At 36.1% G+C, this 15,260-nt stretch overlaps 1 protein-coding gene across 1 annotated transcript in view; it reads right to left on the bottom strand.

The window, feature by feature from the left end:
• ARHGAP20 (Rho GTPase activating protein 20) overlaps window positions 1-15,260 on the bottom strand; it is a 196,476-nt gene that overhangs the window by 162,434 nt on the left and 18,782 nt on the right. Inside the window, 1 exon segment of the mRNA XM_065944276.1 lies at window positions 13,349-13,431. Coding sequence (XP_065800348.1) covers window positions 13,349-13,431 — 83 coding nt within the window.

The raw sequence follows: 15,260 nt of genomic DNA, 5'->3' as shown, positions 1-15,260 counted from the left end.
TGGCAACCGAGGACAATGGACGAGGCAGGTACACACAGGAGCAGGGTCGGATTAGAGCCTGAGCTGTTCCCACAGCAGGTCCAGAGAACTGCTCAGTACTAGAGAGCCTCCTGGGAGGTGAAGGTGGAACTACAAATCTGCATACATTTTTCTCTAATTTCTCTTTCACTCCCCCCCCTTTTTTCTTCCTTCTTTTCTTTTTCATATTGTTCTCATGTAATTTCTTTATTATTCCTTTAATTTTTATTTATTATAATCTACTTTTTTCCACTTTTAAAATACCGTATTTTTAAATAAACTCATTTTATTTTTTTGTTACTTTTACCATCTTCATTGTTCTCTTCTCTTTGACTCTTGTTTTTATCCTTTTTTTCTTTTCTCTCTCTACTTTTACCTTTGTAAGTGTGTGAATTTCTTTGGGAACTCCTGACTATTAAGTGTTGCTCTCACTATTAGAACTGGGGTTTTGTCTTTTGTGCTGTGAGGCTTGTGAAGTTTTGGTGCTGCAGGCAGGACAGGGTCTAACCAGCACTCAGCCTAGAAGTCCAGAATCACTCCAACCTAGGCTTAGACGAGTAGTGAGGTAACCTTTCACTTTTCATGTGCCTTCCCTACCCCGGAGGTAGGAGACCTGAGTCCAGGACTTTGAACCACCAGAGAATTTCCAATCCCATGGAACACTAATCAACAAAAGTTCTCCCAAAGGCCTCCGTCTAACGCTGACAGCAAACCCCACCCAAAGGCCAGCAAGCTCCAGTGCCGGACGTCTCATGCCAAAACATTAGCAAGACAGAAACACAACACTGTCCATTAGTAGAAAGGCTGCCTAAAGCCATACAAAGCCCATAGACACCTCAAAACATACTATCGGACATGGCACTGCAATTCAGAGACAAGATCCAGCTCCATCCACCAGACCACAGGCACAAGTCCTCCCACCCATGACACTGGTCCGACCCCACTCACAGGGGATAGACTCCAGAATTAAGAGGAACGACGACTCTCCAGGCTGCAGAAAGGAGACTTCAAACACAGTAAATTAAACAAAATGAAAAGACAGAGAAAGATGCAGTGGATGAAAAACACGGTAAAAACCCACAAGACCAAACAAATGAAGAGGAAATAAGCACTCGACCTGACAAAGAAATGAGAGTAATTATAGTAAAAATGAACCAAAATCTTGGAAATGAAATGGACGCACAGGTAAATAGACTGGAAGTACGAGTCAGAAAGTTACAACAAATGTTTAACAAGGGACCAGAAGAATTAAGAATAGACAATAAACAATGAACAACACAATAACTGAGATTAAAAAATACACTAGAGGAGACCAATGGGCAGAGGGAACCAACAGGAGACTATCTGAGGTAGAAGACGGCTAAGTATAGAGATAACTGAAGCAGAGCAGAATAAAGAAAAGAGAATAAAAAGAAATGAGGACAGTCTCTGGGACCTCTGGAACATTAAACATAACAACATTTGAATCATAGGGGGCCCCAGAAGAAGAAGAGAAAATGAAAGGGCATAAAAAGAAGTATTTGAGGGGATTATAGTAGAAAATTTGTCTAAAATGGGAAAGCTAATAAGACAACCAAGTCCAGGGAGCCCAAAGAGTCCCATTCAGGATAAACCAAGGAGAAACACACCAAGACACATATTAATCAAACTAACAAAACTTAAGCACAAAGAACAAACATTAAAAGCAGCAAGGGAAAAGCAACAAATAACATACAAGGGGATTACCATAAGGCCAAGAGCTGATCTCTCCACAGAAATTGTGCAGGCTGGAAGGAAGTGGCAGGATATACTGAAAGTGATGAAAGGAAAAAACTTACAACCAAGATTACTCGAATACAGCAAGGATCTGCTTTAGATTTAAAGGAGAAATCAAAAGCTTTACAGACAAGCAAAAGTTAAGAGAATTCAGCACCACCAAACCAGTTTTATAACAAAGGTTAAAGGAACTTCTTTAGACAAGGAACACAGCAGAAAGAAAAAGCCCACAAAAACAAACCTGAACAATAAAGTAAATGGCAATAGGATCATACATATCAATAAGTACCTTAAATGTAAATGGACTAAATGCTCCATCCAAAAGACACAGATGGGCTGAATGGATACAAAAACAAAACCCCTATATATTTTGTCTACAAGAGACCCACCTCAGGCCTAGGGACACACACAGACTGAAAGTGAGGAATTAGAAAAAGATATACCATGCAAATGGAAATTTAAAAAAAAGTGGGAGCAGCAATACTCAGATAAAATAGATTTAAAATAAAGACTGCTACAAGAGACAAGGAAGGACTCTAAATAATGATCAAGTGATCAATTCAAGAAGATGATATAGCAATTATAAATATATATGCTCCCAACATAGGAAAACCTCAATACTAATGCAAATGCTAACAACTATAAAAGGGCAAATTGACAATAACATGATAATAGTGGAGGACTTTTACACCCCACTGACACCAAAGGACATGTCTTCCAAACAGAAAATAAGGAAACACAAGCTTTGAATGACACACTGGACCAGTTGGACCTAACTGATATCTACAGGGTATTTCACAAAAAAACAAAAGATTTCACTTTTTTCTCAAGTGCACATAGAACTTTCACTAGGATAGATCACATCTTAGTTCATAAATAAAGCCTTATGAAACTTAAAAAAAGAAACACCCTGAAATCATTTCAAGCATCTTTTCTGACCACAACACTATAAGACTAGATATCAACAACAGGAAAAAAAGCAGGGAAAAAACACATGGAGGTTAAGCAATCAATTCTGAATAACCAACAGATCACTGAAGAATGCAAAAAAGAAATCAAAATATACTTTGAAAAAAATGATAGTAAAAGCACAACTCAAAATCTATCAGTTGCATTAAATGCAGTGCTATGCGGAAAGTTTATAGCAATACAAGTCTACCTCAAGAAACAAGAAAAACATGGAATAAACAATCTAACCTTATATCAAAAGCAACTAGATAAAAAAGAATAAAAACCCCAAAGTTAGCAGAAGGAAGGAAACCATAAATCAGAGCAAAATATAAACAAAAAAGAAGATCAAGGGGACAATAGCAAAGATCAATAAAACTAAAAGTTGGTTCTTTGAGAAGATGAACAAAACTGACAAAGTGTTAGCCAGATTCATCAAGGAAAAAAAGGCAGAAGACTCAAATCAATAAAATTATAAATAAACAAAGAAAAGTTACATCAGACAACACAGAAACACAATGGATCATAAAAGACTACTATGAGCAACTATATGCCAATAAAATGGATCACCTGGAAGAAATGAACAAATTCTTAGAGAGCATAACCTTCTAAAATTGAAACAGGAAGAAACAGAAAATATGAACAGACCAATCACAGACACAAAAATTGAAACGGTAATAAAAAAAGCTTCCACCAAATAAAAGCCCAGTATCAGATGGCTTCACAGGCATATTCTACCAAGAGTTGAGAGAAGAGCTAACACCTATCCTACTCAAAGTCTTTCAGAAAACTGCAGTGGAAGGAAAGTTCCCAAACTCATTCTATGTGGCCACCAGCACTCTGATACCAAAACCAAACAAATATGTCACAAAAAGGAAAATTATAGGTCAATATCACTGATGAGCACAGATGCAAAAGACCCTCAAAGCTTCTAGCAAACAGAATCCAACAACACATTAAAAAGATCATATATCATCATCAAGTAGGTTTTATCCCAGGGATGCAAGGATTCTTCAATACACACAGATCAATCACTATGATACACCATATTAACAAATTAAAGATAAAAATCATATGATCATCTCAATAAATGCAGAGAAAACATTGGACAAAATTCCAACACTCATTTATGACAAAAACTCTCCAGAAAGTAGGCATAGAAGGAACACGCCTCAACATGATAAAGGCCACAGATGACAAACCCACAGCAAATATTATTCTCAATAGTGAAAACCTGAAAGCATTTCCTCTAAAATCAGAAACAAGACAAGGGTGTCTACTCTCACCACTATTATTCAACATAATTTTGGAAGTCCTAGCCACAGCAATCCAGAAGAAAAAGAAACAAAAGGAATTCTGATTGGGAAAGAAGTAAAACTCTCACTGTTTCAGATGACATCATTCTTTACAACAGAAAACGCTCAAGATGCCACCAGAAAATTATTAGCGCTCACAGCAGCAGCATCAACGAATACAGTAAAGTTTCAGGATGCAAAATTAATATACAGAAATCCCTTGCATTCTTATACACTGACAACAAAAAATAAGAAAGAGAAATTAAGGAAAGAATCCCAGTCACCACTGCAACAACAAAAATAAAATACTTAGGAATAAGTTTACCCAAAGAGACAAAATACCTGTATGCAGAAAACTATAAGACACTGATGAAAGATATTAAAGATAACACAAACAGATAGATAGATATACCAGGTTCTTGGACAGGAAGAATCAATATTGTGAAAATGACTATACTACCCAAAGCAATCTATAGATTTAATGCAATACCTATCTAGCTACCAATGGTATTTTTCACAGAACTAGGACAAATAATTTCACAATCTGTATGGAAATGCAACAGACCCCACATACCCAAAGCAATCTAGAGAAAGAAGCACAGAACTGGAGGAATCAACCTTCCTGACTTTAGACTATATTACAAAGCTATAGTCATCAAGAAAATATGGTACTGGTACAAAAACAGAAATATAGACCAATAGGATGAGATAGAAAACTGAGAGATAAACCTATACTCCAATGGACATCTTATCTTTGATAAATGTGGCAAAAATATACAATGGAGAAAAGACAGTCTCTTCAAATAAGTGGTGCAGGAAAAACTGGGCATCTATGTGTAAAAGAATGAAATTAGAATGCTTCCTAACACCATACACAAAAATCATCTCAAAATGGATTAAATACCTAAATGTAAGACAATAAACTGTAAGTCTCTTAGAGGAAAACTGAGGCTGAACACTCTTTGACATAAATCACAGCAAGATTCTCTGTGACCCACTTCCTAGAATAATGGAAATAAAAACAAAGAAAAATAAATTGGATCTAATTAAACTTAAAAGCATTTGCACAATGAAGGAAATTATAAGCAAAGTAAATAACAACCCTCAAAATGGGAGAAAATAATAGCAAATGAAACAACTGACAACAGATTAATCTCAAAAATATATAAGCAGCTCACACAGCTCAATACCAGAAAAACAAATAACATCATCAAAAAGTGGGCAGGAGACATAAACAGATATTCTCCAAAGAAGACATAAAGATGACTAAGAAACACATGAAAGATTCTCAACATCACTATTAGAGAAAGGCAAATCAAAACCACAACGAGGTACCATCTCACACCAGTCACAATTGCCATTATCAAAAAGTCTACAAATATAAATGTTGGAGAGGGTGTGGAGAATAGGGAGCCCTCTTGCACTGTTGGTGGGAATGCAAATTGATACAGCCACTACAGAGAACAGTATGGACAGTCGTTAAAAAGTCTATGAATAAAACCGTCATATGACCCAGTAATTCCACTACTAGGAAACCATAATTGAAAAGACTCATGCACCTCAATGTTCATTGCAGCACTATTTACAATAGCTAGTGAGTGGAAGTAACCTAGATGTCCATTGACAGATGAATGGATAAAGAATTTGTGGTACATATATACGATGGAATATTTCTTAGCCATAATAATCAATGAATTAGACTCAGTTCTTATGAGGTGGATGAACCTAGAGCCTATTACACAGAGTGAAATAACTCAAGGAGAAAGACAAATATTGTATATTATTGGAATCACATATTATTGGAATGCATATACATATATATATATATATATATACACACACATGGAATCTAGAAAGATGGTACTGATGCATCTATCCACAGGGCAGCAATGGTGATGCAGACATTGAGGACACACTCTGGACACATGGGGGAAAGGAGAGGGTGGGGTGAATTGAGACAGTAGCATTGAAACATAACACACCATGTGTAAAATTAATATAGCCAGTGGGAATTTACTGTATGACATAGGGAGCTCAAACCTGGTGCTCTCTGACAATCTAGAGGGGTAGGATGGGGTGGGAGGTGGGAGGGAGGTTCATAAGAGAGGCGGCACACTTGTGTCTATGACTGACTCATGTTGATATACAGCATAAACCAATACAAAACTGTAATGCAATCATCCTCCATCAATAGCAAATAGGTTAAAAAATTAAGGTGCAACAGCTGCTAAATGAAATTATTCCATTAAATCCTCTGTGAATTATTGCTAAACTTTGGACAAAAACTTTATCACCTATAAGTTATTAATTATTAAAATAACACCTTAATTAGAAGACAACAGTAGAAATAGTAATGTTATACTGGTAAAGCAAAATCAAATATAGGTTTAAAGAAATATGAAGTGCTGTGATGGATCTATCTATTTCAAGAAATACGCAGTGCTAATAAATAAAACACTCAATATCTTTGCTATCTATCCCCACACTCTATACAAATATTTTAGATTAATTCCCATGATGTTACATGCAAAGAGATTGTAAGGATTCTTTTTAGGTAGTAGAATTTTGTTACATAAAATTTTACTTGAAGTAGGTGTGCTCAGCATAGACTTTAGAAATTTTCCTTGTTTTCTGGATATAAATCACAGAAAAGCAAAATTCTAGTCATGAAAACTTGAGTTATTCTTAATGACTCTGAAAATAGATTTATTTTATAAAACAATTCACTATAAAGTTTCTTTAAAATATCAAACTCATTAATAATTAGTAAAATCTGATTGATAAAACTTTTCAAGAGTGTATATTATATAAAGGACATATTAAAAGGCTTTCTTGAAAGGTAACTATAATAGGATTTGATCTCTTAAAAAGAATGCAAGACTTGAAAAATACAAAGAACTAATTTATCTATATTAAAGTGAGAATTTAAACATTACAGAAAGAAAATACAAATTTTAATTACACTTGCATAGACAAAGGTTTAGAAGTACATACACATGATTAATCATGGTTACCCCCAGGGATGGAGTGGGGACTTTGCTTTTGGTTTTTTAATCTTCACACTACTTTATAAGAAATACGTACTACAATTCTGTACTTTCTTAAAATTTTGGTTCAGTATTCCCTTTCTAAAAGTATTCTTGTAAGAATAGATTTTTTTATAGCCTACTGTAGGTAGTTTTCCATCAAGAGTGTATCAGAATCAACTATGGAGAGTTTATGAAGAGGATGTGGATGCCTGGGTCCCACTGCAGAACGCTGACTTAAAAAGCTTCACAAACCAGCAAACTAGCAGACCTTTAAGGTTCTTTCTAATCCTGAGATTACACTGCTGCTATGCTAACTCGCTTCAGTTCTGTCCAACTCTTTGTGACCCTAAGACCATAGCTGACCAGGCTCCTCTGTCTACGGGATTCTCCAGGCAACAACACTTGAGTGGGTTGCCATTTCCTCCTTGAAGGGATTATACTACTTACACAAATTTCATACACATTCAACACCAAGTAGCTGATTTTTTTTTTTTTTTTTGCTACACATATTAGCCACTCAATACTATGCAGTGTAAAAAGTATTATAAGATAGGTCCTATTACCCAGAACTAGACACTCACATTACTGATCAAGAGAAACTCACAAGAAATAAACTGAAGATTAAAACATATCCAACTTCAACTTATATATACTTCTTCCCCTATGGTTATTTTGACAAAACCCATCATGTTTTCTCATTTCTGAGGCAGGAATCTGGGGAACTAACTCTAATATAAGCACCAATTACTGCAGAGGTGATAGGGAGGCAGGAGTGGGCAAGGACACGTTTGTATATTATCATATTGGTTCTAACCCAAAACAACCCCACTAAGTCATTAAGTGTAGTTTTTTCCCCTAACCTAGTATTTTCTCCTTATCAGTGATTCTCAACCGTATTAGATCCAATGTCCCTTTGTTATATAAAGGACAAATGTATACATCAGTACATTTATTTCAATTTCTCCATTTCTATCATGAAATAAAATTCACAGATATTTAACAGAATTTCAAAAGTGTCAGTATAATATCCTAACAGTAATATAAAGGAAAATGAAAGTAATTAATAATAAATTATATATTTCAATATGTATATGCTCATTCATGACTACATTAAAAGACAATGAAATAGTCAAGGGTGTACATCTACTTATAATGAATATATTTAGATTTAAGATAGGTAGAATGATAAGAAACCATTCTATGCAACAAGTTCAAGAAAGTGACATAAAGTCAAGTGACTTTCTGAAATGATTCCAAACAGTACAAAATACACTTACCTCTTGGTAAGTAAGGTAGCTACATTTCTGAAGCATTTAGTGCTAATAAATTTATATAAGAGAATATAAATACTTTGCATTTATATACAGAGTTAGGTTATAGGTATAGGTAATTTTATAGTCCCCTCCACCCCGCTTCACAAATATGTCATACACAAGACATTCAAGAACTATGCAGGAGTCATATAATTGTTATACAGGATGTCCTATGCATTACACGATATCGAGCATCTCTGGCAACTGCCCCTTAAACATTAAGACAAACTCAAATGCTTCACAAAATTCCAATGTCCCCTGGAGGGTAATACCACCCTATTGAGAATCCCTGGTCTATATAAACTTTCAGTACCTACATGCATACTGTTGCATATTTTCACCCTGGGTTAGAGGGTAGGTGTGCTACTATTTGACCCCTGATTTAGAGTTAAAGCTTCTCTGATATAAATAATGGCTATTTTTAATTGAAGAGTCTAGCACACATACATTGCAGGACCTTCCAACAAAAATTTTACCTAAAATTGTTTATTTTTTAAAAAGTGGTTAAATAAAGCTATTTTTTTACAAATGTAGCAGAATTAAAGACAACTTCTGTCTTTTCTCTCTACCTCCCCTAGAAAAAATTCTCTTGAATTTTGAATTTTTTTTTTTAGGTAATCAAAGTCAAACTGTGAAGATACAATCATTCTTTATTTAACCCACCACTAATGCAAAGATGAAAGTCGCTCAGTCGTGTCCAACTCTTTGCGACCCCATAGACTATACAGTCCATGGAATTCTACAGGGGATCTTCCCAATCCAGGGATTGAACTCAAGTCTCCCACATTGCAGGCAGATTCTTTAACAGCTGAGCCACAAGAGAAGTCCAAGAATACTGGAGTAGGTAGCCTATCCCTTTTCCAGCAGATCTTCCCAACACAGGAATCCAACCAGGGTCTCCTGCATTGCAGGTGGATTCTTTACCAACTGAGCTATCAATCCAAAGATATATAATTGCAAACAATCCAAAAGCCATTTTTATATGCCACTAAAGTGTATTTCTATACTATTCATTGACAGAATATCTTCCTAATTAAATTTTGATTAGGCATCTATTAAAAGTAATTTACGTTTTCTGATCAATCCAATGACTGAAGAGTGCATCATCTTAGGGCAGCCAGGGATGCTGCTTGAGTCTGACAACTTGCTGAGTACTAAGGGGAGACTGGGGCTTCCCTGGTGGCTTACACAGTAAAGGATCTGTGTTCAGTGCGGGAGACTGAGGTTTGATCTCTTGGTTGGGAAGCTTCTCTGGAGAAGGGAATGGCTACCCACTCCAGTATTCTTCCCTGGAGAATTCCATGGACAGAGGAGACTCGGGCTACAGTCCATGGGGTAAGAAAGTCAGAAACAATTGAGTGATTAATTAAAAAAAGAAAAAAAAGGACACTGACCTAAGTATTTTGAAAGTTTCACTCATTGGATTTGGCTGTATAATTTATTTTGGACCATCAAAAAATTCCAAGCCATTCTTCAATACAGGCAAATCCATTAATATGATACACCATATTAACAAATTGAAAGATAAAAACCACATGATAATCTCCATAGATGTAGAAAAAGCCTCTGACAAAGTTCAGCACCCTTTTATGATTAAAACTCTTCAAAAAAACGGGCACAGAAGGAACCTACCTCAACATACTAAAGGCCATATATGATAAGCCTACAGGAAACATTATTCTCATGATGAAAAACTGAAAGCATTCCCCCTAAGATCAGGAACAAGACAAGGGTGTCCACTCTCACCACTATTATTCAACATAATTTTGGAAGTCTTAGCTACAGCAATCAGAGAAGAAAAAGAAAGAAATCCAGAACAGAAAAGAAGAAGTAAAGCTCTCACTGTTAACAGATGACATGATACTGTACACAGAAAACCTTATACAGATACTATTAGAAAATTACTAGAGCTAATCAGTGAAGTTCACAGTCACAGGATACAAAATCAATGCACAGAAATCACTTGCATTCCTATATACGAACAATGAAAATTCAGAAAGAGAAATTAAGGAATCAATCCCATTAACCACAGCAACAAAAAGAATAAAATATTTAGGAATAAACCTACCTAAGGAGAAAAAATAAAGTATAAAGAAAATTTTAAGACACTGATGAAAAAAATAAAAGATGACATAAACAGATGGAGAGATATTTCATGTTCCTAGGTAGGAAGAATCAATATTGTGAAAATGACTATACTACCAAATGCAATCTACAGATTCAATGTGATCCCTACCAAATTACAAACAGCATTTTTCACAGAACTAGAACAAAAAATTGCACAATTCATATGGAAATACAAAAGACTCCAAATAGCCAAAGCAGTCTTGAGAAAGAATGAAGCTGGAGGAATCAACCTTTCTGACTTCAGATTATATTACAAAGCTACAATCATCAAGACAGTGTTGTACTGGCACAAAAACAAAAATATAGACCAAAGGAACAAGATAGAAAGCCTAGAAATAAACCCACACACCTATGGGTACCTTGTTTTCGACAAAGGAGGCAAAAATATACAATGGGGCAAAGACAGCCTCTTCAACAAGTGGTGCTGGGAAAACTGGACAGTTACATGTAAAAGAATGAAATTAGAACACCTCCTAAAACCACACACAAAGATAAACTCAAAATGGATTAAAGACCTAAATGTAAGACCAGAAACTTTAAAACTCTTAGAGGAAAGTATAGTCTGAACACTCAATGACATAAATCAAAGCAGTATCCTCTCTGACCTACCTCCGAGAGTAAGGGAAATAAAAACAATGGAAATAAAAACAAAAGTAAACAAGTGGGACCTAATTAAACTTAAAAGTTTTTGTATAGTAAAGGAAACTATAAACAAGGTGAAAAGACAACCCTCAGAATGGGGGAAAATAATAGCAAATGAAACAACCGACAAAGGATTAATTTCCAAAATATCCAAGTGGCCCATACAACTCAATACCAGGAAAACAAACAACCCAATCAAAGAGTGGGAAAAAGACCTAAACAGACATTTCTCCAAAGAAGACATACAGATGGCTAACAAACACAAGAAAAGATGCTCAACATTGCTCATTATTCAGTTCAGTTCAGTTCAGTTCAGTCTCTCAGTCGCGTCCGACTCTTTGCGACCCCATGAATTGCAGCACGCCAGGCCTCCCTGTCCATCACTAACTCCCGGAGTTTACTCAAATTCATGCCCATCAAGTCAGTGACGCCATCCAGCAATCTCATCCTCTGTTGTCCCCTTCTCCTCCTGCCCCCAATCCCTCCCAGCATCAGGATCATTATTAGAGAAATGCAAATCAAAACTACAATGAGATATCACTTCACACTGGTCAGAATAACCATCATCAAAAAGTCTATAAACAATAAATGCTAGAGAGGGTTTGGAGAAAAGGGAACCCTCTTGCACCATTGGTGGGAATGTAAATTGATACAGCCACTATGGAAGACAGTATGGAGATTCCTTAAAGAACTAGGAATAAAACCACCATATGATCCAGAAATCCCACTCCTAGACATATACCCTTAGGAAAGCAAAACTGAAAAACACACATGTACTCCAATGTTCACTGCAGCACTATATACAATAGGTAGAACATGGAAGCAACCTAGAGGCCTATTGACAGATGAATGGATAAAGAACATATGTGGTACACATACACAATGGAATATTACTCAGCCATATAAAGGAACACATTTGAGTCAGGAACTCATTAGAGTCTAATGAGGTGGATGAACCTAGAGCCTATTATACAGAGTGAAGTGAGTCAGAAAGAGAAAGATAAATATTGTAATCTAACACATATATATGTAATCTAGAAAGATGGTACTGATGAATTTATTTGTAAGGCAGCAATGGGTAAGCAGACCTAGAGAACAGACTTATGGACATTGGGAAAGGGGAGGAGAGGGTGAGATGTGTGGAAAGAGTAACATGGAAACTTACATTACCATATGTAAAATAGATAGCCAAGGGGGATTTGCTGTATGTCTCAGGGAACTCAAACAGGGGCTCTGTATCAACCTAGAGGGGTGGGATGGGGAGGGAGATGGAATGGAGGTTCCACAGGGAGGGGACATATGCATACCTGTGGCTGATTCATGTTGATATTAGATAGAAAAAAAAATCCTGTAAAGCAACTATCCTTCAATTAAAAAATAAATTTTTAAAAAATGAAAAAAAATGCCATGCCTTCACATAGATTTCATGTTAAATCAGTACACCATTCACAGAAATATCAGATATATCTTCACCTTTAGAAAGGTGATAAAGACCAGACCTTACATAAAAGGATTCATGTATTAGTAGAAAAGCATTGCTGGATTCCCTTGAACATAAAAAGGCTCTGAGTTAAAATGCCATTAAGAATTATTGAATAAATTAGTGACTGAAAAGCCATTCAATTTCTACATATTACAGAAAACTCTTACAATGTCCACAGAAATAGTATTTAGCTTCAATAGGTGAAATGGTCATTTCAGTACACATTTAGCCTGTTTTTCCACTTCGAATTTCATTAATTAATCACTAATTACTCTAACCAATAATGTCTAAAAGCAATCAGCACTCAATCTTTTATTAATCTTTATCTTTTTTCATATCTAAAATTCCTAAAAATCTGCCTTTTACCTTTGCATGGGCATCACCTTATGATAAAAAGTAAGCAAAAGTTTGTGTATAACCAAACATGTATACCGGTTAAAGTAACTCATATTTAGTATTCTGATTTGTAATTGTTTCCAAAAATAAAACTTTTACAATATGCATGTTTGGGTACCACTGGATGTAACATTCACTTTTGAATCAATTTTAAAGAAACAGATCGCCAGCTCTCAAAAGGCTTTACATTTTTCATAAAGAATAGGTCTTATTAAGTGAACTCAGAAGTCATGTTTTCCATTATTTAACAGAGAATTCTGGTCCTGATAAGAAGCAAACAAACCACACACATAAAAGAAATGCAGCAGATACCAAACGAGTAGTACAAAGCTTCCCGCTTACTTGGTACTGGGCCGCTTTTGCAGGGCTTTATCCAGGATAAGAGATGGAGCACTCCTCCTCCTTTCTGCTAGTGTTTTCATTTTCTGTTGAGGGGAAAAAACACACAATGAAGATCACATGGCTTATACAGCCAGTAAATAACAACTTTCAATCCAACTCAGCAAGTTTTTTATGCCTATGCTTGCCTATCAGGAAGTGTGCAATTTTATTATGGAAATAAAATAATAACATCTAAACTAAGATAGTAAATGTCAAAAAGTAAGTATTTCTTATGGTCAGAGAATAAGGAGATTAAATATTGACGAGAGTATTTGAGAAAACAGCATCACAACCATCATCGTCAACTGCAGTTTTATGGCTTATTACATGCCAGGCCCCATGCTGAAGACAGGGCTGGATTACTTTATCCTCCAAAATGCCATCAGAGTAGCTGATAGCGCTCTTTCATTGGCAGGGTAGGCCCCAAAACCGGGCTTTAGTGAAAGACAGAATTTGAAAAGACAAAGTAAAGGGAAAAATAAGTAGTTAAAGCACAAGATGGAGACTAGATTTTTACACATTTAATAGACATTTAAACTTAAATATTTACACATTTAGGAATCTGTTCTACAAAACAGTTTTTTTTAATTGTAACTTAAAAGATTTTTTTCTAAGTGCTATCTAAATATAGGATTAATTGGATAATTCAGTACTGTGTTCTACAGGACCTAAACTTTGTGGTGAGGTTTTATTCAATTTGAATTATCCAGATAATTACTCTCCAAATTTTCAGTCTTATAGATCTATCACCTCAAGAAAGAGTTCGAGGGTGAGCCACTGGACATAAATGTGTAAAATTTACAATCTAGTCAAAAACAGCCGTGAATGAAGTTCAGCCTGTGTTAGCAAAGCGTCCTTCCTGCCCTGCCCTCTCACCCTTTCCTGGCCAGAAGTCTCGCCCTCTACCTGAGGAGACCTAGGCCAGCCACGTTTGGGACTGGGAACTGCCCTAAGAAAAAACACATAAAACCAAGTAGCTCCGTGTCTCATTACATGATTCACAAAGGAACTGCTTCTTAACTAATAACATGTAGATCACCCTGAGGAAGAGAAGAAAAATCATCCCGTGAAAAGGGGACACTAGACTTCTTTGGCACAACTCTTTCCCCCTCAATTCACCATGCCCCCACGGATCTCTCTCCAATCATTGTTGTCAGCAGGGTCATGGCCTCAGTGTTGCTATTCCCTGCATTAATCCTTTGGCTCACATGTGAAGATAAAATGTCCTAATCTCCTTGGTATAGCTCAGACAATTGAAACAATCATATAAAACATTAATAAAGAACAGGAAACAAATGGGTAAGAAATACAGAATACCATACTTATCCATCAGGAGACTGAATCAGTCTCAGGGCAGGTTAAATTGCATAAATTTTTTAACATGATATATATTTGGTGCCTTCCTTCTGAAGAGAAAGCCCACAGTTTTCATCAGATTCCCAGAGAATCCGTAATCCCCCTGAACCCCAGTGACTTCGAGAAACTACTTTATATATTATAGCTTGTAAGCTGTATCCTACTGTTTCCACTAGTCACATCTCCTGGGAACACAACTCTGAGGAATCTAGCACCCTGAGGCCAGTGTGAATGTAGAGGTTGCAGGGTGAAGGGAAGTTGGGTAGACAAGTATTACCAGTGGGCTGTTCCCATATGAAGAGTTTCAGTTCTGGAAGATTGGGTTGACTTTACTTAGAAAGGTGATGGTTCCTTACTATGTAGATTTTCTGCAGGATTCTGTTTCACCTTCAGGTCTAGGTTTGATTCCTATTTCTTTTCTTGAATTTGAATCCTTTTATTCAGGATCTAGGTACTATGCTTTGAACTCTGAAATATTCCCAATCCTTTAAGCTTGACCTGGGCCCCTTACCTTTGG

This window comes from Muntiacus reevesi, chromosome 9, assembly GCF_963930625.1.
Source record: "Muntiacus reevesi chromosome 9, mMunRee1.1, whole genome shotgun sequence".
Lineage (NCBI taxonomy): Eukaryota > Metazoa > Chordata > Mammalia > Artiodactyla > Cervidae > Muntiacus > Muntiacus reevesi.
Note: the sequence above shows the minus strand (reverse complement) of the source record. Positions and strands in the feature narration are given on the sequence as shown.